This window comes from Oryctolagus cuniculus, chromosome 10, assembly GCF_964237555.1.
Source record: "Oryctolagus cuniculus chromosome 10, mOryCun1.1, whole genome shotgun sequence".
Classification (NCBI taxonomy): domain Eukaryota; kingdom Metazoa; phylum Chordata; class Mammalia; order Lagomorpha; family Leporidae; genus Oryctolagus; species Oryctolagus cuniculus.
The window spans coordinates 41492922-41514139 of record NC_091441.1 but is presented as its reverse complement, the minus strand read 5'-3'; the positions used below and the strand labels follow the sequence as shown (position 1 = coordinate 41514139).

General features: G+C 54.5%; 1 protein-coding gene across 1 annotated transcript in view; it reads left to right on the top strand.

The window, feature by feature from the left end:
- The first annotated feature begins 1604 nt into the window (after positions 1 to 1604).
- The window catches only part of MOCOS (molybdenum cofactor sulfurase), a 50202-nt gene continuing 30588 nt past the window's right edge, over positions 1605 to 21218 (top strand). Inside the window, exons 1-6 of the mRNA XM_008261215.4 lie at positions 1605 to 1828; positions 6741 to 6830; positions 10255 to 10321; positions 11467 to 12108; positions 15994 to 16070; positions 20093 to 20292. Coding sequence (XP_008259437.2) covers positions 1708 to 1828; positions 6741 to 6830; positions 10255 to 10321; positions 11467 to 12108; positions 15994 to 16070; positions 20093 to 20292 — 1197 coding nt within the window. The 5' untranslated portion in view covers positions 1605 to 1707. The remainder of the gene's footprint in view (positions 1829 to 6740; positions 6831 to 10254; positions 10322 to 11466; positions 12109 to 15993; positions 16071 to 20092; positions 20293 to 21218) is intronic.

Below are 21218 nucleotides of genomic sequence, written 5' to 3'. Positions count from 1 at the left end.
AAATAAATAAATAAATAAATAAGGTGTTTTTTAAATTTGAAAGCCTGTGATGAGAGAAAGGGGGGGGGGAGAATCTTTCATCTGTTCATCTGCTGGTTCACTCCCTAAATGACCACAAAAGCCAGGGCTGGGCCAGGCTGAAGCCAAGAGCCTGGAACTCCATCCAGGTCTCCCGCATGGGTGGCAGGAGGGCAAGCACTTGGGCCATCATCCTCTGCCTTCCCAGGCACATTAGCAGGGAACTGGATTGGAAGCAGAGCTGAGGGACTGGAACCAACACTCCGATATGGGATGCTAGCAGGCAAGCAGCAGCTTAAAACCTGCTATGCCACAATGTGGGCCCTGGGTTATTACTGATTTTTGAATCAGTGCATACAGTGCCACTATACTGTAATGCCCAGGGCAGTGCCTGGCACACAGGTCTCCATAAAGCTACCTGTTGTCACGAGGGCTACCCAAAGTCCCATTGAAGGTGACAGGCCAGAGGGGTGTGCCCACATGGTGTCCAGTGTCCAAGGTGCCTGCTTGAAGCATGGCCAGGTGTGCCCATGGTGGGGTGGGCGGGGGAGCCACGGGTGACCACTGGTATTCATTCAGCACGACTATCATTCTTTCCAGAACAAGAATGCCCCTGTGTGAGTAGGGTCCTGGGGGTTCGCGGTGAGGGAGAGAGCTGGGTGGTCCTCCGGCCGAGGCCACCAAGGCGTGCAGGTATCCAGGCTGCGGTCCTCTGACCTGGTGCCCCCACGCCCCAGGGGCTGGGCCACCTGGTCAGAAGTGTCATTGTGCATCCAACAGCATCTGCGGCCCCTGGGCCAGGCTGCAGCTCTGGCTGCCAGCTTGGGGTGCGGGCACCTGTCTCACCTGGCGCCACCGCCTTCTGTGCTTTGAGGGCCAGTGGCCTGCTCCTGGGCCCCAGCCTTAGGTCCTCCACCAGGCCAGCATCTGAGTCCTCTTGGCCTAGCAGGTCCCCTGTAGTGGGCCTCTCACTTGGGGTCGCCCTCCGAGCCCTCCTCTCCCCTGCACGGCCCTGGGCCCCACTTGGAGCACCCCACCCTTTCACCCGGCCCAGCGCTTCACCTTGACCCCTGCATACTGGGCTCTGCCCCAGGCTCCAGGGGCAGGAGAGGAGGAAGTGCTCTGGCTGCTTGGCAGCGTGCGCAGCCGCCGAGGGCTTGTTAACCAGCCTCATGGATCCCAGACGCATTCTCCAAAAACGCCGAGCTCACGCCGCACCGACCGGCGGCAGCCCGAGAAGCCCAAGCCCCTTAGCACCCGGCCTGCCGCACACACGCGAGGGTCCCGGGCGCGGTGCGGTGCGGCGAGGCTGGGGGACTGCCAGGAGGCCGGGCCGGGATGAGCGCTCGGTTGCTTCTTCCACCCCCTCTAAGGGGAACCCAACAGCCAAACTTCGCTGACCGAGGGTCTGGGGCATGTTGGTGGGCTCCACCGGGCCTGCTCAGAGCGACAAGAGAAAGTGGTGCTCCCTTCTCCCGCCCGGGTGGGACAAGGGCCGGACGGCAGTGAAACTCCAACAGGCAGCGCGTTCCGGACTAGCCGGCCCGCCCTCCAGGCGCCGCCCCTGGGCCGCGGACCCGGTGCCACCGGCGGCCAGGGAGGCGCGGCCGGGGCGGAGTCGCCGCGGGCCGGCCTCGCGCACTTCCCGGGGCCGAGTCGGCCCGGACGGTTCGGCGGCAGACTTGGGCCATGGCCGGCGTAGGGGCAGAGCCCGGGGCCGAGCTGCGGGTCTTGGCGCCCGGGTTCGCCCAAGGCTACCGTCAGTGCAACCTGCACGAGCTGCGAGCGCGCGAGTTCCGCCGTCTGGCAGGTGAGACTGGCAGGCTGGTGGGCGCCGGGGGGGCACGCTGGTTTGGGAACCGACGTGGGCGGCGCTGCGCTCCAGGAGGAAGCAGCGCCACCTCGCTTGTGGCTCATTTTGTGTCGCAAGACCAGGAGGGATGTGTCCCCGCGTCCACCCAGGGTGCGCGGCGCCCTTGAGGGGTCCCACCCGCATCCGTAGGATTTGTTGTCCCTGGGACAATACCCACCTAGCCCCTTGCAGCTGCCCCTGCCGTCCGCGAACAGGACGTTTCCTCGCCCTCGCGTGCCCCTTAATCCCCTCGACTAAAAGATCCCCCCGGAGCCGAGGTTGCAAAATCCTGAGGTCCAGTGGCTGTGAGTGCTGGGGGCGGCCGCCGGTAGGCAGGAGCGGCGTGGGGGCGGCCGGCGCGCCGGGCGCGGTCGGCGAGGCAGGGTCCTCCCGTGGCGGCTCTCTCGGCAGGCTGGGAGAACCCCCGTTGCTTGCTTTTATTTCCCAAGTCTCATCCTGCTGCGTCAGAACAACGCATCGGAGCCCTAAGCTCGCGGCGCGCTTGGAAGATTGCTCAACCGGGCAAGCCGAGCTTTAAGAACCGGGTGAGCCTGGAGCTCGGACACGGGATCGCACAGCGCTTTGGAGTGGCGAGGCGCAGCGGGCTGATGAAATTGGAAATCAAGCTGGATCCGGCCGTGGCTGACCTTAGTTCTTTGTCGCAGGTCCGCAGCTCTGCAGGGGTGCCAGAGAGCTTGGGTGGCGGCTTCATCCAGCGCCAACCTGAGTGCCCGGTGGTCAGGGAGGGGTGAAGTGGGCAGCACAGGGCACCTGGATCGGAGTATGTGTGCTCTGTCCTGCCGAACAAGGGGTGGCTTTCCCCAGGTCGTGGCAGAACAGCCCCGATGGGTGACCCACGTGTCAGCAGCTCGATAGCTGATTTCAGCTCACTGCCTCCTGCTTTGAATAGCAACACTTTTCTCCCTTTTGGGGGCTTCCAGAGCTGTGGCCTCCTCCTTGTGTGTTGCCTGTCTGTGAAGTCTGGGCAGTCAGGGGGGAGCCAGGGGGCTTCTGTGGGCCTCTCTACCCTGTCCCCTCTCTTCCCTGTCTGGGGGACCCGCTGGAGACAGCCCCTTGCTTGCTTGCTCCCACTCTCTCTCTCAACTTTTTCTTAGGGAAATTTCTCACTGCACAGAAATAGAGACTGAGGCTTTGAACACTCACAGGTGCAGAGGGAGGGAGGGAGGGAGGGAGGCCCTCCATTCTTCTGAAGCAAATCCCAGAGGCTGTCTCATGGAGTGGGTAATTATTTCAGCACCACACCCCCTTAATCCCCTAAATCCTCTCCAGCACCTGCGGTGGGCTGGCACCTCGCTGTGACACTAACCCTGGAAAAGCAGTGGTGTTCTGGGCCCTGCCTGGTTTTCTCTCCGATGCGCAACCAGGATCCCAGGCTGGCCTCAGGGCCGTGTGACCTCTGCTGAATTTTCGCCGGTGCTGTGTGTACCCCTTGGTTCATGCACGTTGCCAGTGTTTCCTCTGGCTATGATTGAAATTGAGTAGGATGGACCAAGCGGACACCCGTCCTACTGCTGGACGTCTTGGAACACGTCCACTTTTTTTTTTTTCTTTGTAGAGACAACCCAAGAGAGAGGGCAGGGAAAGACAAACAAACCCAACTGAACCCAAATCAAAGAGCCTCCTCCTCTCCTTCCCCTCCCCTGATGTTTTCCTGTCAATCAGAGAACTGTCTGAGTCAGTGGTAGCCCTGGATAATTCAATGCTTAACCTTCAGGTGCCGAGGTGTTTGCCTTCATCGATCAGTGGGGCATCTCCTTGTGTGAGTAAAGGGTGCTTCTGATGCCCTGGGGCGACGACTGCCGGCCACTCACCCTGTGTGGGACCAAGAACGGGTGGGGCCCGGCCTGGAAGAGACCATGGCGTCTTCTTTCTGGAAGATGATTGAATGCCACTTGGGTTTGCGGTAGTTGGCCTTCTCCTTCTCCTTCTCCTTCTCCTTCTCCTTCTCCTTCTCCTTCTCCTTCTCCTTCTCCTTCTCCTTCTCCTTCTCCTTCTCTTTCTCCTCCTCCTCCTCCTCCTCCTCCTCCTCCTCCTCCTTCTTCTTCTTCTTCATTTTTTGACAGGCAGAGTTAGATAGTGAGAGAGAGAGAGAGAGAGAGTTATAGACAGTGAGAGAGACAGAGAGAAAGGTCTTCCTTCCATTGGTTCACTCCCCTAATGGCCGCCACGGCCGGCACTGTGCTGATCCAAAGCCAGGAGCCTTGTGCTTCTCCTGGTCTCTCATGTGGGTGCAGGGACCCAAGCACTTGGGCCATTCTCCACTGCACTTCCAGGCCACAGCAGAGAGCTGGACTGGAAGAGGAGCAACCAGGACAGAACCAGCACCCCAACTGGGACTAGAACCCGGAGGATTAGCCAAGTGAGCCACGGCGCCGGCTAGTTGGCCACCTTCTAATAACAGCTAAGCCTGTGGCAGGTTGACTGGGTACTGGGCAGTGGACTGGGTGCTGTCATCCAGCAGGTTGTTGAACCCACGTCCCGGGTGAAGGACCAGGGGTCCCAGATGGTTAGTGGTAGAGCCAGGGCTCTATCCAGGCTGGTTGATTGGTATTCAGCACTGCTGATGGCTTCACTGCCTGACCTCAGATCAGATCTGAGATCTAATGCTGACCTAACACAGTTGCTTTCTCTTTCTCTCTCTCTCCCTCCGTCCTTCCCTTCCCTCCTCTCTCTCCTTCACTCTCTCTCTTCTTTTTCCAGAATTGACTATTGGACCCAAGGCCAGAGCAGCCTGTTCCCTGGCCCTGCAGAAGACTGAGGGCACTCACAGTACACGGTGCTTCCCAGCAGCCTCTCTGGTCTCGCTGTGCAGTGTGGCTCCACCTGACCACGGCAGGCTCTTGATGTCTTGCCGAACAAAACCCTTTTTTTGTTGTTGTTGTTGTTGTTATTTTTGGTTTGTTTCCTTTTTTTTCCTGAATCTTCAGTAAAATAGAACATTTTATTTGAAAGCCTTTTTTTTAGTAGATAATACATTTTAAAAAATTTTTTTGACAGGCAGAGTGGACAGTGAGAGAGAGAGAGAGACAGAGAGAAAGGTCCTCCTTTTGCCGTTGGTTCACCCTCCAATGGCTGCCACGGCTGGCACGCTGCGGCCGGCGCACCGTGCCGATCCGAAGGCAGGAGCCAGGTGCTTCTTCTGGTCTCCCATGGAGTGCAGGGCCCAAGCACTTGGACCATCCTCCACTGCCTTCCTGGGCCACAGCAGAGAGCTGGCCTGGAAGAGGGGCAACCGGGACAGAATCCGGCGCCCCAACCGGGACTAGAACCTGGTGTGCCGGTGCCACTAGGTGGAGGAATAGCCTATTGAGCCAGCCAGTAGATAACACATTTTAATGACACCAGATTCAAGAAGTGCTAAGGGAGGTGGGGAATGGCCCGGGAGCCCCATTTACCACTGTTATGCTAAGTTCTGTTTTGTTGTGTCCTCAGCACTTTATTTTTTTTTTTTTATTTTTATTTATTTTTTTTTTTGACAGGCAGAGTGGACAGTGAGAGAGAGAGAGACAGAGAGAAAGGTCTTCCTTTGCCGTTGGTTCACCCTCCAATGGCCGCCGCGGCCAGCGCGCTGCGGCCGGCGCACCGCGCTGATCCGATGGCAGGAGCCAGGAGCCAGGTGCTTTTCCTGGTCTCCCATGGGGTGCAGGGCCCAAGCACCTGGGCCATCCTCCACTGCACTCCCTGGCCATAGCAGAGAGCTGGCCTGGAAGAGGGGCAACCGGGACAGAATCCGGCGCCCCGACCGGGACTAGAACCCGGTGTGCCGGCGCCGCTAGGCGGAGGATTAGCCTAGTGAGCCGCGGCGCCGGCCGTGTCCTCAGCACTTTAAACAGTGCCTGGTATGTAAGTGTTAAATAGTTCTTGAATGTAAAAGTACTCAATAAAGTAAGAATAAATGGCCGGCGCTGCGGTTCACTAGGCTAATCCTCCGCCTTGCAGCACCGGCACACCAGGTTCTAGTCCCGGTTGGGGCGCCGGATTCTGTCCCAGTTGCCCCTCTTCCAGGCCAGCTCTCTGCTGTGGCCTGGGAGTGCAGTGGAGGATGGCCCAAGTCCTTGGGCCCTGCACCCCATGGGAGACCAGGATAAGTACCTGGCTCCTGCCATCGGATCAGCGCAGTGCGCTGGCCGCAGCGCGCCGGCCGTGGCGGCCATTGGAGGGTGAACCAACGGCAAAAGGAAGACCTTTCTCTCTCTCTCTCTCTCACTGTCCACTCTGCCTGTCAAAAAAAAAAAAAAAAAAAAAAAAGGAAATTTAATCAACCTGATAAAAGCTATCTATGTCAAAGCCCACAGGTAACATCATACTTAATGGCAAAAGACTGAAATGCTCCCAGCCCTCTCCACACCCTTGCCTTCATGGTGAGGTCTCCAGCCTTGCGCTCTCCGCCGAGCTGAGCGGTAAACCACCGTATCTCACTCGTGTAAATTTGCACCTCTCTCTTTAGAAGAGGGACAGGAAGCTGGTTTTCTTGTTCTCTGAGAGTCCTGGCTCTGGCAAGCCGTGTGGGGAGACAGGATCAGGGCTCTCCCATCAGGGATGTCCCATGGGAGCTCCAGAACAGGGTGAGTCACGCTGTGTGGGAGGCTGCCCCAGCTCCCTAAGCGAGCTGAGAGGCTGGTTCTTCAGGAACACTCTGAAGGCATGAAGGGCTTTCAGCATTCGCCGTGGGCTCTTCCACTGCTCACGCCCACACGTGGATTAGAAGCACACATCAAAGAGGCTCAGGGTACTCGGTGTCTAAGTGCATTGAATGGGTGCAGGTCAGGCTTGCACAAGTGAGGTTTAGGCACAAAGGCTGGAGAACCTGGAGAAGCAACCCGCGGCTGTGTCCTGTGCTTTTTTCCAGGAACTGTCTACCTCGACCATGCGGGAGCCACCCTGTTTGCCCAGAGCCAGCTCGCAAACTTCACTAAGGATCTCATGGACAACGTTTATGGTAAAGGAAACACCCACGCTGCTCTCAGCTCCGTGCAGCTGACACGGCTGCATGAGCGCCCCGCAGACAGGGCTCAGACAAGCCCCCTGGGTCATCTGTGTCGTATGTGTGTGCTCAGGGGCTGCTGGTTCAGGAGTGCACAGGTGCTTCCAGAAGAAGGGCACAGGTGCTTCCAGAAGAAGGGATCCATGTCAGGAAGGGTACAGCTGGTCTAAGGTGCTGTGTTTGGTGGCAGCGAGTGACCCTGTACCATGCAGAGGGTGCGCAGGCAGGAATAATGTCCATTCATTCACTTATCCCATACATTTTTCCCCCTTTTTAAAAAAGATTTATTTATTTGAGAAGCAGAGTTGCAGACAGAAAGTGAGACAGACAGACAGAGAGGTCTTCCATCCACTGGTTCACTCCCCAAATGGCCTCAACAGCTAGAGCTGGACCAATGTGAAGCCAGGAGCCAGGAACTCCTTCTGCGTCTCCCACGTGGGTGCAGGGGTCCAAGCACATGGGCCATCTTCCCCTGCTTTCCCAGGCCATTAGCAGGGAGCAGCCGGGACTTGAACAGGCACTCATATGGGATGCTGTTGCTGCAGGCAGAGGCTTAACCTACTATGCCAAAGCACTGGCCCCCTCTGCCATAAATTTGTCAAAAGATGTATTTATTTGAAAGAGAGAAGAGAAACTTTCCATTCATGTGTGACCCCCTAAATGTCCATAATAGCCATGGCTATTTGGCCCAGGCCAAATCCAGGAGCCAGGAAATCTGTCTGGGTCTCCCACATGGTGGGCAGGGGCCCAAGTACCAGAAGCACTGGCAGGGAACTGGATCAGAAGCAGAGCAGCTGTGTCTTGAGCTAGCGCTCCAATATGGTATGCAGGCATCGCAGGCAGCTGCTTAAGCCACTGTGGCACAACACCAGCCCCTCCACGGATGTTTACTGAGCCTCTGTGGGGTGGGGAACACTGTACCACAATGAGAACAACATGAGGACGGTCCCCTTCTTTGTGGAGGCTGTGGTCTAGTATTGGAAGACAAGACTTTAATCAAGTGATCTTCAAATCAATGTCATTACCAACTGTTAAGGGCTTTGAACAAAATGGATCCCGGTGCCATGAAGACATGAATGTCCTCATCTGCAGAGTGACAGTGGGGTTGGCAAAGAGGGCGTATCATCTTTTAAACTACTTATTTATTGGGGCTCAGCAGTTGAAGCCACCGTCTGCAGTGCTGGCATCCCAAATGGGCTCCAGTTTGAGTCCCTGCTGCTCCACTTCCAATCCAGCTCTCTGCTATGGCCTGAGAAAGCAGTGGAAGATGCCCCAAGTCCTTGGGCCCCTGCATCTGCTTGGGAGAACTGGAAGAAGCTCCTGGCTCCTGGCTTTCTCCTGGCTCAGTCCTGACCTTTGCAGTCATCTGGGAAATGAACCGTTAGAAGACCTCTCTCTCTCTCTCTCTCTCTCTCTCTCTCTCTGTTGCTCTGCCTTCCAAATGAATAAGTAAACTCTTTTATTTTTATTTTTATTTTATTTTGACAGGCAGAGTGGATAGTGAGAGAGAGACAGAGAGAAAGGTCTTCCTTTGCCGTTGGTTCACCCTCCAATGGCCGCCACAGCTGGCGTGCTGCGGCTGGCGCACCGTGCCGATCCGAAGGCAGGAGCCAGGTGCTTCTCCTGGTCTCCCATGAGGTGCAGGGCCCAAGCACTTGGGCCATCCTCCACTGCACTCCCTGGTCACAGCAGAGAGCTGGCCTGGCAGAGGGGCAACTGGGACAGAATCCGGCGCCCCGATCGGGACTAGAACCTGGTGTGCCGGCGCCGCAAGGCGGAGGATTAGCCTAGTGAGCCCCGATGCCCATCACTAAACTCTTTTAAACAATCATAATTAAAAAAAAGATTTTGTTTATTTGAAAGGCAGAGTGACAGAGAGAGATGGAGAGGGAGGGAGAGAGAGAGGGAGAGTTGATTCACTCCCTACATGGCCAAAACAGCTGGGGCTGGGTCAGTACCAAGCCAGGAGCTAGAAGCAAGAAGTCTATCTGGGTCTCCCACATGAGTGCAGGGGCTCAAGCTCTCCCACTGCTTTCCCAAGTGCATTAGCAGGGAGCTGGGTCAGAAGTAGAGAGGCGCTCTGACAGCTTAGCTCAGGGCATTGCCTGGAGCTTGATTTTTTTTTTTAAAAGATTTATTTATTTACTTGAAAGGAAGAGTTACAGAGAGGCAGACACACACACACACACACACACACACACAGAGAGAGAGAGAGAGAGAGAGAGAGAGAGAGAGGTCTTCTATCCACTGGTTCACTCCCCAGAAGGCTGCAATGGCTGGTGCTGAGCCGATCTGAAGTCAGGAGCCAGGAGCTTCTTCCAGGTCTCCCATGCAGGTGCAGGGTCCCAAGGACTTGAGCCATCTTCTAATGCTTTCCCACACCATAGCAGAGAGCTGGATCAGAAGTGGAGCACCCGGGACTCGAAGCTGCGCCCATATGGGATGCCGGCACTGTAGGCGGCGTCTTTACCCGCTATGCCCACTATGCCACAGCGCCAGGCCTGGAGCTTGATCTTTATTCTGGGAACATGGGCCATCACTGAGAGCATTAGTCACAGCACAGCAAGGTCAGGAGATAGCTTTGGGACGTAATAGCAGCAGGAGCAGTTGCAGTGTTGGTGGTGGAAATAGTGATGGGTAATAGTCACGGAGCCCTCAGCATGCGTGCATCAGGTGCTGTTCTTCACGCTTTCCATGTGTGCTGTCTTCATCCTCACAACTCTGGAGCTGTAGGTTGTGCTATCAGCCTTGCATTGCAGAGGAAGAAATGGGCCCAGGGAGCATCGGTCACTAACCCGAGGCTCTGCAATTAGGAACTGCTGGAGCTGGGGGCTGAGTCTTCGGACACTTTGGGTCCAGAGCCCAAGCCCTTGGCCCTCACTAGGGAGCCCTGATGATGCGCACTAAGGCATTTGACTCTTGCCTGTGAGAAGCCAGCAGCTATTTAGGTCTGGGGAACAGTCTTGAGGGAAGGTGCCGGCCAGGGCCTTTATCTTGATTTTGATCAGTGATTTGCAGACCTGTAACACTCCTCCTCCAGCCTTTACAAGTGTCATAAAACCGTGGGAAAGGTGGGAGCCTGCCAGCCGGCCTGGCCACAGGGGATGGCAGGTGTTCCTAGTGATACAGGGCTCGTGGCAACAAGGGTAAGCACCAGGTTCCATGGGATTCTGCCAGCTTCTCCTGGTAACAGCCATTACTCTGTGGCCTCTTGTATCTGGAGTCTGTTTCTTTCAGGTAGATACCTAGCAGTGGGGTTGCTGGACCATACAGTAGTTTTAGGTTTAGTTTTGGAGAATCTGAGGGAGGAGATGCTGAAGGGATGCAAGAAGAGAGACTAAAATAGTAACCTGATGGCTTTGTCTTTGTAACCTGCCAGGTAATCCACACAGTCAGAACACCAGCAGCAAGCTCACCCACGACACTGTGGAGCAGGTGCGCTACAGGTGAGTGACGGGGTACGTGCTAGAGCGGGCCCCCTGGATGGACAGACTTCCCAGCTACCACCCACTGCATCCCACAAAGGTGGAGTTGGGTCCCACTCAGGATCCCACTCAAAGGCAATGTGTGCATCACAGGAGGCATCAGCATCAGCCGATATGCAAGTGAGGGGTGAGTGCAGAGCGGGGCAGACCGGAAGTGCAGGCTGGTGGCTCTGAGTTGTTCTGTGTGGCTCCAGGCCGGAGCCAGAGTGATAAGGAGTGACCAAGGTCCTGGGTGGTGTTTTCAGAAGAAGAAAAAATGGTTTCTCTGGCTTTATTAGGGCCTCTTTTTTTATTCATCTCTTTTCCCCCCCTTTCTGCTCTTGGCACATTAAACAGCTCTTTGTACCTTTCCATGTATAATAATTGGTTCCTGGCAAATAACTTCAGCTGGTACCTAAAGTTAACTTGAATGAATATAATTTCAAATTTGAAAATCATATTTTTACTGTAGGGGTTGCCAATCTTAAATAAATATATGTCTTCAAATTTATTTATTTGAGAGGCAGATATAGAGTGAGAGCAAAAGTGTGTGTGAGAGAGAGAGAGAGAGATCTCATCTGTGGCTCACTTCTTTAATTGGGGGCTGGAAACAGTCCAGGGCTCCCTCATGGGTGGCATGGACCCAACCCCTTGAGCCATCACCACTGCCTCCCAGGGTCTCCGCTAGCAGGAAGCTGGAGCCGGGAGCTGGGGGCCGGAGACAGGTATGCAACTCAAGCATCCGGGTCTCTTAACTGCCACGCCCAGCACCACCTTGGGGTTGCCACTGTTAGAAGCGTCTAAAGCCAACAGATGACGTAAAGCTTGTTGTGGCGGGGCTGGAGAGCAAGCCCCAGAGAGCGGGCATTTTCAACTAGGATTCAGGTCATCATGGATTGCTGTCATCTCCAGTCGAGGCGGGTTTTAGGAGGTGAAGTGATTTTGCCTGTTTGAACCCATCTGTCATCTCTTCCCCCAACTTCCTCTGCCTCTGCTCTTGCGTCACAGTGGTTGCAAAGCCTCTCTGGACTTTTCTCCCAGCTGTTCCAGTCGCTGGGTCCTATTTAGTAGATGTTTCGCCCCGGTGCTGCAAGCCCTGGTGGTTGGTGACCCTGTGCTTCCTGCAGGATCCTGGCCCACTTCCACGCCAGCCCCGAGGACTACAGTGTGATTTTCACCGCCGGCTGCACCGCGGCACTCAAGCTGGTGGCAGAGGCCTTTCCCTGGGTGTCCCAGGGCCCAGAGAGCAGCGGCAGCCACTTCTGCTACCTCACCGACAGCCACACCTCCGTGGTGGGCATGAGGAAGGCAATCATGGCCATGGGCGTCACGTTCATCCCGGTCAGGCCTGAAGATTTGCGCTTGGCAGAAAAACGGGGCGCTGCAGCCTGTGACCCCGACTGCCAGCTCCCACATCTCTTTTGCTACCCGGCTCAGAGTAACTTTTCCGGAACTCGCTATCCCTTGTCCTGGATAGCAGAGGTCAAGGCTGGGCGCCGGAGCCCTGTGAGCACACCCGGGAAGTGGTTCGTCCTGCTGGATGCAGCCTCCTACGTGAGCACGTCGCCCCTGGACCTGTCAGCTCATCAGGCCGACTTGGTCCCCATCTCCTTCTACAAGATCTTCGGGTTCCCCACAGGCCTGGGTGCCCTGCTGGTCCATAACCGTGTGGCCCCCTTGCTGAGGAAAACCTACTTTGGAGGAGGCACGGCCGCTGCCTACCTTGTGGGCGAAGACTTCTACGTCCCCAGATCGTCAGTGGCAGAAAGGTAATCTCGTTGCGTGCCGTGGCCCATGAAGATCAGCGAGGCCGGGCCCTGGCGCGTGCCACTGGTTGATTGTGCAAGGGGTGGATCTGGGCCCAGGGGGCAGGGGAGTTGGCTGTCGCTGGCAGGGACAGACTTGTGACTGGGCTCAGATCCAGGACGCAGAGGTAGGCTGGAGCCTGCCATGGGCGGTGGGTCGGTGACTTCTGCCCCCAGTGCGTGGGCTTCTCCCTAGGAGCTGTAGAGCCAGGGCCTGCAGGTAGAGGTGGTAAGGAGGGTGGCCCACTTGGCCTTTGTCCTGCAGTCCTGCCAAAGGTGGCAACTGCCGAATCGGGGGGTTTTAAACGTGGTAGCTTGAGGAACAGGCGTGTGTGTGCACTGGCAGGAGAGCTGGTTCTCCAGTGGCCACAGTCAACTTGGCGTGGTAGTGAGTGTGCAAGGAGAGCCAGTTGAAACAGAGGCCGCCTGAGGAGCGGGACTTTGGTGGTGCAGGCTCTGTGAGCCATCAGGAAGCGTGAGGGCAGTCCGCCACTTGCCCACATAGGCCAGAGGCCTCCGCCCAGGCGCCTTGTTCTGTGCCCCTTTCTTCATGGCAGGGGCAGGTGCTGAGGTTGTGTTGGGGAATCTCCCGGGTGGTGGCAGCTGGGGCCCACAAGGTTGACCGTGCGAGAGGGTGGAAGTGGCCCTGGTTCTGCAGGGAATGACAGAGCGGGGTGCCATGGGGTTCAGATGGGGACTAACGGCGTAGGGTTGGGATGGAGGACGAATGCCATGGCTTTGGGGTCAGTGGACTAATCCCCCTGCTGGGGCGGAAGAAGAGTCCCATCCCACAGACCCTACACAGACTCAAGGAGCCCGCAGGGAGGGCCATGGCCTTGGCAGTGGAGTCAGCTGTCACCAGCCTTTGGCCTCGCCTCCTGGAGAGTGGACTCTGGCGGCACTGCATGCCAGCCACGGTGGCGGGCGGCTTGATCTCCCTGCACCTCCTGGGCTCTCTGCCAGGCGGCTGTGGTGATCCATCCCCACAGAGCTGGTGCTGGTGGAGCAGCAGGGCAGAGTGTTGCCAGTTCGTGCTGAGAGGCTGTGCGGTGTCTGTTTCATTTAGGACTTCTCCATAGCTGGGGCATGCAGAAACAGTGGTGCTGATGGAAAATTCTTCACACCCAAGTGTGGTCATCGACCCTCTGATAAGCCACCCACGGACAGAATGACAGGCACGTGATGGAAATTAAAGGCAGATGAAAACGACACCCCAAACTTGATTTGGCCACTAGGGCATCTGCAGGCCAAGGGGAGTGGGGCAGTTGTGGGGCCCAGGACGTGGGTGAGCCGGGCCCGGCCAGACCCCTTCCCTTTGAATTGGGTGGATCGCTTTCCACCACGTGCCACGCCAGGACTCCCAGAAGGCAGAACGAGGGTATTCACCATTTTAAGTCTCGGTTTTTCTTGTGAATTTGTAACTGGAACCCAAGTGACCTAATACCCAGCTCAAATGCTTATTGAACACATACCTGGGCCATGCTCTTAGCCTCTTACATTTTATTTTTATTTTTTAAAAAGTTTTAAAAATGATTCACCTGAAAGAGTTCCACAGAGAGAGATTTTCCATCTGCTGGCTCACTCCCCAGATGGATGCAAGGGTCAGGGCTGGGCCAGGCTGAAGGCAGGAGCTTCTTCCTGGTCTCTCTCGCAGGTGCAGGGGCCCAAACACTCAGACTATCTTTCACTGCTTTCCAGGCCATTTACAGGGAGCTGGATTGGAAGTGGAGCAGCCAGCACTCGAACCGGTGCCCATATGGGATGCCGGCATGTCAGGCGGTGGCTTTACCTTCTACGCTGACCGTAGCCTCTTGCATTTCATAACTCAATGAAATATTTACATAAGACTTAGAAACAAAACACTTTTTCTAAGAGTAAGCTATTAGTAATATTTATTAGCGGTCAATGTTTTATTACTAGCGAACAGCATCACTTAATGATTATCTGTGAATTCATTAATGGCCAGTCAACGAATTACTAAGTGATAATTAGCTGCTTAATACTATTATTGCTAATTTATTAGTGATTAAAATTAACTCATTATGAATTCTGAACGTCTGCTCGTTAGCATCAGTGTTGCGAGGGAATGACAGTAACAGGTGGAGCGAATCCTATTCACAGGATTTCAGTACAGCCACGGTGTTTCCGCTGCAAGATGCCGCTCGCTCGAGGTTGCCGTTGGATACCATCCTTCAGCTGCACACTTGCTGAAAACGTCTCCCTGTCTCACCCGTTTTCTGCCCCCAGCAGCCAGGGGGCCCTGTTCCAGCCCAGGTCCCACTGAGCTAAGCCTCTGCGCAGAGCTCACCAGCACACACTGGTGGCTCGTGCAGGGTGGGGTCCCTGCCACTGCGGCTGCTCTGACCCCACCTGCCGCCCTGTTCCCCTGGCCAGCTGAGGCCCAGCACGCGCGGACCTCCTGCTGCCCCTGCCCTGTGCAGGATGTGCTAGGTGACGGGCAGCTCCTGCTCCAGGGAGTGCTGCTTCCCTCAGAAACTTAGCTCTTTCAAAAAGTCCCTCCCTCCCTCCCTCCCTTCCTTACCTCCCTTCCTCCCTTCCTTCCTTCCTAAAAAGTATTTAGAGAATACTTTATTAGTTCTGTAATCAAACCCACATATTTAATACGGTGAGTTACTCCTGTACAAATGGGGGAAAATTTAACGTTTCTGGCCAATATAGCTGTTAATTTCTGTACAGTGCTGACTCAACACGGTAAACAGGGATACTTTTCTCAAAGTTAACAGCACAGCTAAAGTTTCCAAAAACTCCATGATATAGATGTGTATATTTATAGAAAAGATCAGTAATAGCAGTGTGTTATGTATCAATAGCAGCAACAGCTTTTCCAGGTTCTGCAGTCACCTGAACAAAATTACAGAGACAGCTAGCACTTAAAAAAAAAAAAATGAAAACAGGTAAAAAAAAAAAAAAAAACCCTGGAAACAGCGAAGTTCTGTTACCGCTGTACCTGGGGCCGTTAGTTTTTAATCAGAAGTCGCTCTTTCTTTGCTCTCTGACTTCCACACAGTGTTGGCTCGAAGGATCCTCCCCAGGAGGACTTACCCTGCCGCCTGCCCCTTCCTGCTCCCGCCTCCTCACGGCGCTTCTCACCGCCTGGCTCGGGGCTTCCTGGGCTTCTCTGTATGTGTGTTGGGTTTTGAGTTAGTTCCACAGGCTGAGCATAATGAGGGCAGGGATTTTTGCCTCCCTACTGTAGCTTTAGCGGCCAGAACGGTGCCTGGCACCCAGTAGGTGGACAGTCCAGGCTTGGTGAACATTCTGAACTAAATGAGTAATTGTGAAATGCAGACATAACAAATGCTTGGATCACCAGGAAGGTGCGCATCTGTTGTACCCAAGAGAGTCGCGCGATTTGAGCCCAAGCCTGCACAGGCCTTGTAGCCATAGACTTGTCAAGAACTTCAGAGCGCACAGCCTAGAGCCCTGAATTGACGCCCTGTCCGTGCTGCCCTCTGGTGGCCAGAGGGAAGTATTTCAGGAGCTTGTAGCCCCTGAGGTTTTGTGCAGTTCAATGTTCTCCAGGGGACAGTGGAGCATCTCTTGTCTCCTCAGCTTCCCCAAACGGGGGCTGTGCCTCAGGGTCCCTCGTGACCACTGCTGCGCGAGGACGTTTGGAGCTGCAGACGGGGCCAAAGCCAGGGGCAGCCAGCGGGTCTGGTATGCTCAGCGCCCTCTCCTGTGGGGATGGCAGTGTGTTGAGGCAGCAGAGGGAAGCTATTGGCAGATCCCACTAAGCCTGAAGTGACAACCTCATTCCAGACCACAAAACACACGGGGACTGTGCTGGCCACAGCTTGACCTTGCTCCCCTCCTCCCTCGTGGTCGCAGGTTTGAAGACGGCACCATCTCCTTTCTTGACGTGATTGCCGTAAAACATGGCTTCGACACCCTGGAGCGCCTCACAGGTCAGTGGACACCATTTCTCTGAGTCTTCATTGATTTATTTGAAAGACAGACAGAAGCAGGTACCTCCCATCTGCTGGCTCACTCCCAAATACCCACAGCAGCCAGGCCACAGCCAGGTCCCAGAGCTCAATCTGTCTCTGGTCCCTTCCCTCCCAGGGTGTGCACTAGCGGGAGGCTGGGTCTGAAGCGGAGGAGCCCGGACTCAACCTGAGGCACTGCAGGGTGGGTGCTGGCTTCTCCTGCTCTGCCAAATGCCTGCCCCTTCAGGCACGTTTTGTCCATGCAGAATTGGCTCTTTATTTATTTTTTTACTTTTTAACAAAGATTTATTTATTTGAATGGCAGAGTTACAGAGAGAAAGAGAGAGAGAGAGAGAGAGAGAGAGAGAGGTCTTCCATCTCCTGGTTCACTCCCCAAATGGCTGCAACGACTGAGCTGAGCCGATCTGAAGCCAGGAGCCGGGAACTTCCTCGGGATCTCCCATGTGGGTGCAGGGGCCCAAGCACTTGGGTCATCCTCCACTGCTTTCCCAGGCCATAGCAGGGAGCTGGATCGGAAGTGGAGCAGTCAGGACTCGAACCGGTACCCATATGGATGCTGGTGCTGCAGGCAGAGGCTTAGCCCACTATGCCACAGTGTAGGCCCCTATTTTTTTTTTTTTTTACTTTTTAAAAGTGTATATAAAGGGAAAAAGTTTCATGTATTTCATGTATGCAGTGTTAAGAGCAGCCTACTTTCCCTCCCCCCCCCTTCTTTTCTTATTTTTCTTTGACTTTTTACAATGATCTCCTTTGACTTGACTTAATCACAAGGTTAACCTGCACTAAAGGAAGGGCGAGTTCGCTCTTGTTGCCTGTGTCTCTGATGGAGTCCTGGCAGGGTTCTGAGGAAGGGGGTGCTGTGGGAAGGCGAGGCGCCAGCGCCGGACCCTGAGTGCGGGCCAGGCAGTGAGGCAGAAAGCAGGATTGGTGTTTGCGTTCGTTTTTTTTAATTTATTTGACAGGTAGAGTTATAGACAGTGAGAGAGAGAGAGAGAGAGAGAGAGAGAGAGAGAGAGAGAAAGGTCTTCCTTCCATTGGTTCATTCCCCAAATGGCCATCACGGCCAGCACTGATCAGGAGCCAGGTGCCTCCTCCAGGTCTCCCATGTGGGTGCAGGCGCCAAAACACTTGGGCCATCCTCCACTGCCCTCCCCGGGCCACAGCAGAGAGCTGAACTGGAAGAGGAGCAGCCGGGACTAGAACCCGGTGCCCATATGGGATGCTGGCGCCGCAAGCAGAGGATTAACCAAGTGAGCCATGGCGCCAGCCCCGGTGTTTGTGTTCTCAGTCGAGAGATGGTGGGCGCCATCCCGATCAGGAGATTCCCAGCTCCGCAGAAGTGGGGGTGCCGGCACCGGCCTCTGAGCCAGCAACGGTTCCAGACCCTGAGGCAAGGATTCACACCCAGGTCAGACCAGAGCCTGACCCTGAGCTCCAAACCACTGTCTCCCCCGACAGCACTGCACGATGCTTGTCTTCTGTCCTGCGAGGCGACCAGGGTGCAAGGTCAGGGAGGGCACGCAGAGAGATGCCACTTCCCCCTCAGAGAACAGCCCCGGAAGCGCCTCTGGCTGGGGAGCCACGCTTCACCCGAAGTGCTGAGCTCCTGGGTGCTCCTACCAGAGGCTGGGTTTCTGGAGTGAGTGGTGCTGCCTGTCCTTGTCCTACAGGGATGGCACTGCGCCCAGACAGGGTCCCAGTAACGGGAGCCTTGTGGGTCCCAGCCTTCACCCGACAACCAGGGGCAGACAGTGTTGGGGGAAGAGAGGGTTTGCACTGATGGGAATGCAGGGAGGTGGGTGGGCGTCACCCTGACAAAGGCAGGAACTGGTAAAGACGGGCACTGGAAAGTGAGCGTTTTGTGAGGAGACATCTGAACAGGGCACCAAGACTGCAGGCCACGGGGTCTGGGGACCTGGGAAAGCAAAGGTTAATCATTCGGCCACAATTTGGCCAATGTTGATTTTTCCTACCTAACTGCATTTTTTGAAGAATATATATAAGAGGGGCCAGCGTTGTGGCGCAGCGGGTAAGGCCGCTGCCTGTAGAGCCGGCATCCCATATGGGCGCCGGTTCGAGTCCCGGCTGCTCCACTTCTGATCCAGCTCTCTGCTATGGCTTGGGAAAACAACAGAAGAAGGCCCAAGTGCCTGGGCCCTTGCACCTATGTGGGAGACCCAGAAGAAGCTCCTGGCTCCTGGCTTCAGATCGGCGCAGCTCCAGCCTTTGCAGCCATTTAGAGAGTGAACCAGCGATGGAAGGACCACCCCCCCCCCCACTTTCTGTCTCTCCTCTTTCTGTGTAACTCTTTCAAATAAATAAATAAATATTTTAACAAAATGAATATACATAAGATAAATTTTATCAGTTTTTTAAAAAGATTTATTTGCTTAATTGAAAGGTAGAGTTACAGAGAGGCAGAGGGAGAGGGAGAGGGAGGGAGGGAGAAAGAGAGAGAGAGAATGTTCTATCCTCTGGTTCACTCATCAAATGGCCACAACAGCCAGAGCCAGGTCCATCTGAAGCCAGGAGCTTCTTCCAGGTTTCCCATGAGGGTGCAGGGACCCAAGGACTTGGGCCATTTTCTACTGCTTTCCCAGGCCACAGCAGAGAGCTGAACTGGGAGTGGGGCAGCTGGGACTCTGACAGGCTCCCATATGGCTCCCAGCACTGCAAGCAGTGGCTTTACCCACTATGCCACAGTGCCGGCTCCTGAACTTTATTGGTTTAAAGTGCAACTCAGCAACATTCACCCTGTTGAGCATCCTCCAGGCTCCACCTCCAGATCATCTCCATCCTCTGCAGCTCCACCTGTTAAACAACAGCTCCTCAGCCCGTCCTCCCCCAGGTCCCAGGGACCTCTTTCTCCTTTCTGTCTCTAGGAATCTGCCCGTCACACACACCTCCTACAAGACAGCAATGTTTGTCTCCTTGTGTCTGGCTTATTTCATTTGGCATGATGTTCTCAAGGTTCAGCCATGTGGAACCATGTATCCTTAATTGCTTTGCATGGTATAAAAATAATTTAAATGTTAATTAAAATAAATAGCAAACAATGGTATGTTTAAAGAAAAAAATTACGTATTTTTAAGATTTTTTAAATTTGAACTTGAAAGGCAGAGATACAGAGAGAGAAGGAGAGAAAAAGAGAGAGAGAGAAACAGGGAGAGAGAATCTTCCATCTGCTGGTTTCATCCCCAAATGACCTCAATGGTTGGGGCTGGGCCAGGCAGAAGCCAAGAGTCAGGAATTTTATCTGGGTCCTCCATGTGGGTGGCAGGGACCCAAGTATTTGGGCCATCAGCTGCTGCTTCCCAGGCACATTAGCAAGAAGCTGAGTGGGCAGCACAGCGTAGCCTGGACTTGAACCAGGCACCATGATGTGGACCGCTGGCATTCTAAGCAGTGCCCTAGCCTGCTGTGTCGCAACAGCCACACCTGATTTATATGTTTTGCTACCTGTGATCAAAGGATATAAATTATGTGCCTTAGAGTAGCATTATAAAAGAAAAAGAGGTCAACAAGAATTTCTATGAAAAGATTCCACAGAATCAGTAACAGTAAGCTGGCGTTGAGTTCCAGAGGCCTAAACATTTGTTGTCAGGGTGGCACCGTGCAGTATTTACAAATATGTAAAACATTAACATGGTGTCCAGGTGTGAAGCTGTAAGAAGCTCACTTTTTTTTTCCTGTTGAGTTAAAAAATCATATTTATTTGAGAGCGAGAGAGAGCGCAAGCACTCTAGTTTGCTGGTTCTCCACCCAAATCCTGCAAAGGTTGGGGCTGAAACTGGGGCCTGGGAACTGTTACATTGAGCCAGCATCACTGCCTCCCGGGGTCTGCACTGGGAGTTGAACAGGACCCGGAGCTGGGTATCCAGCCCAGGCACTCGGGTAGGACAAATGCCAGCCCCTCAAGCTTGTTTTCATAAAAGTGGGTGCGTTTTGCATAGCACTCCTGATTCTCTTTGCATTCCTAGGCGGCATGGAGAACATACAGCAGCACACCTTCTCGCTGGCCCGATACACCTACACTGCCCTGTCCTCTCTCCGGTACCCCAACGGGGCCCCCGTGGTGCGGATTTACAGCGACACGGAGTTCAGCAGCCCTGAGGTTCAGGGTCCAATCATCAACTTCAACGTGCTGGATGACAACGGGGATGTCATTGGTTACTCCCAGGTGGGCTTTCTCTGCCTCTTGCCCTGGCACCCTGGGGAGGCCCCTGGCCTTCCTACAGCTCTTTGTCCCTCATTGACACGCAGTCCTGGCACTGCGATTAGTAGGAGGGGACTTTAAGAAGTTGACGGAGGAATGGATTTGCAGGTTAAGTTTTGGTGTGGGCATTTGGAGCAGCAGTTGCAATGCTGCTTGGCACCTGTGCATCCCATGTGCCGGGGTTCAAGTCCTGCTTTGCTTCTGGCTTCAGCCTCCTGATAATGCCTACCCTGGGAGGCAGTAGGTGACAAGGGTGGGTCTCTCTGTCTCTGCCTCTGTTTCTGTCTTTTTCTCTCTGTCCTTCAAATAAAAAGGAATAAAAATTTGAAGAGATAAATTTCTTTTAGAATTTTGAAATCAATGTACTATTTATTCATAATATACATTTTCCATGAACTTTTTCAAGACCCCATGTATGGATGGATTTCAATTTTTTTTTTCAAGATTGAAAAGGAGAGAGAGAGAGAGAGAGCGCGCCATCCACTCTTTTCTCCCCCAAGTGCCCCCCAAAGGCCAGGGCTGGGCCAGGCTGAGGCCAGATCTGGGACTGCCGTCTTGGGCTCCCTTGTGGACAGCAGGAATCTAATTAGTTGAGTTCATTTCTGCCTCCCAGGGTCTGCTTTTCCGGAAAGCTGAGTCAGGAGCCAGAGCCGGGAATTGAACCCAGGTACTCCCGTGCGGGAAACAGGCAGCTAAACGGCTAGGCTAAACACCCTACTCAGACTCCCAAGTTCTCTGCACCACAATAAACTTACCTTTTAGTTCCTTTCCCGTGAACTTTTTGCAGTGCCCTCATATTTTTTTCCGCCCTCTTTATTCAGCCAGGAGTAGCCGATTTCAGGTGAGAGAGAGGCTGATGGTTCTGACAGCAGCAGAAGTGGACAGGTGGC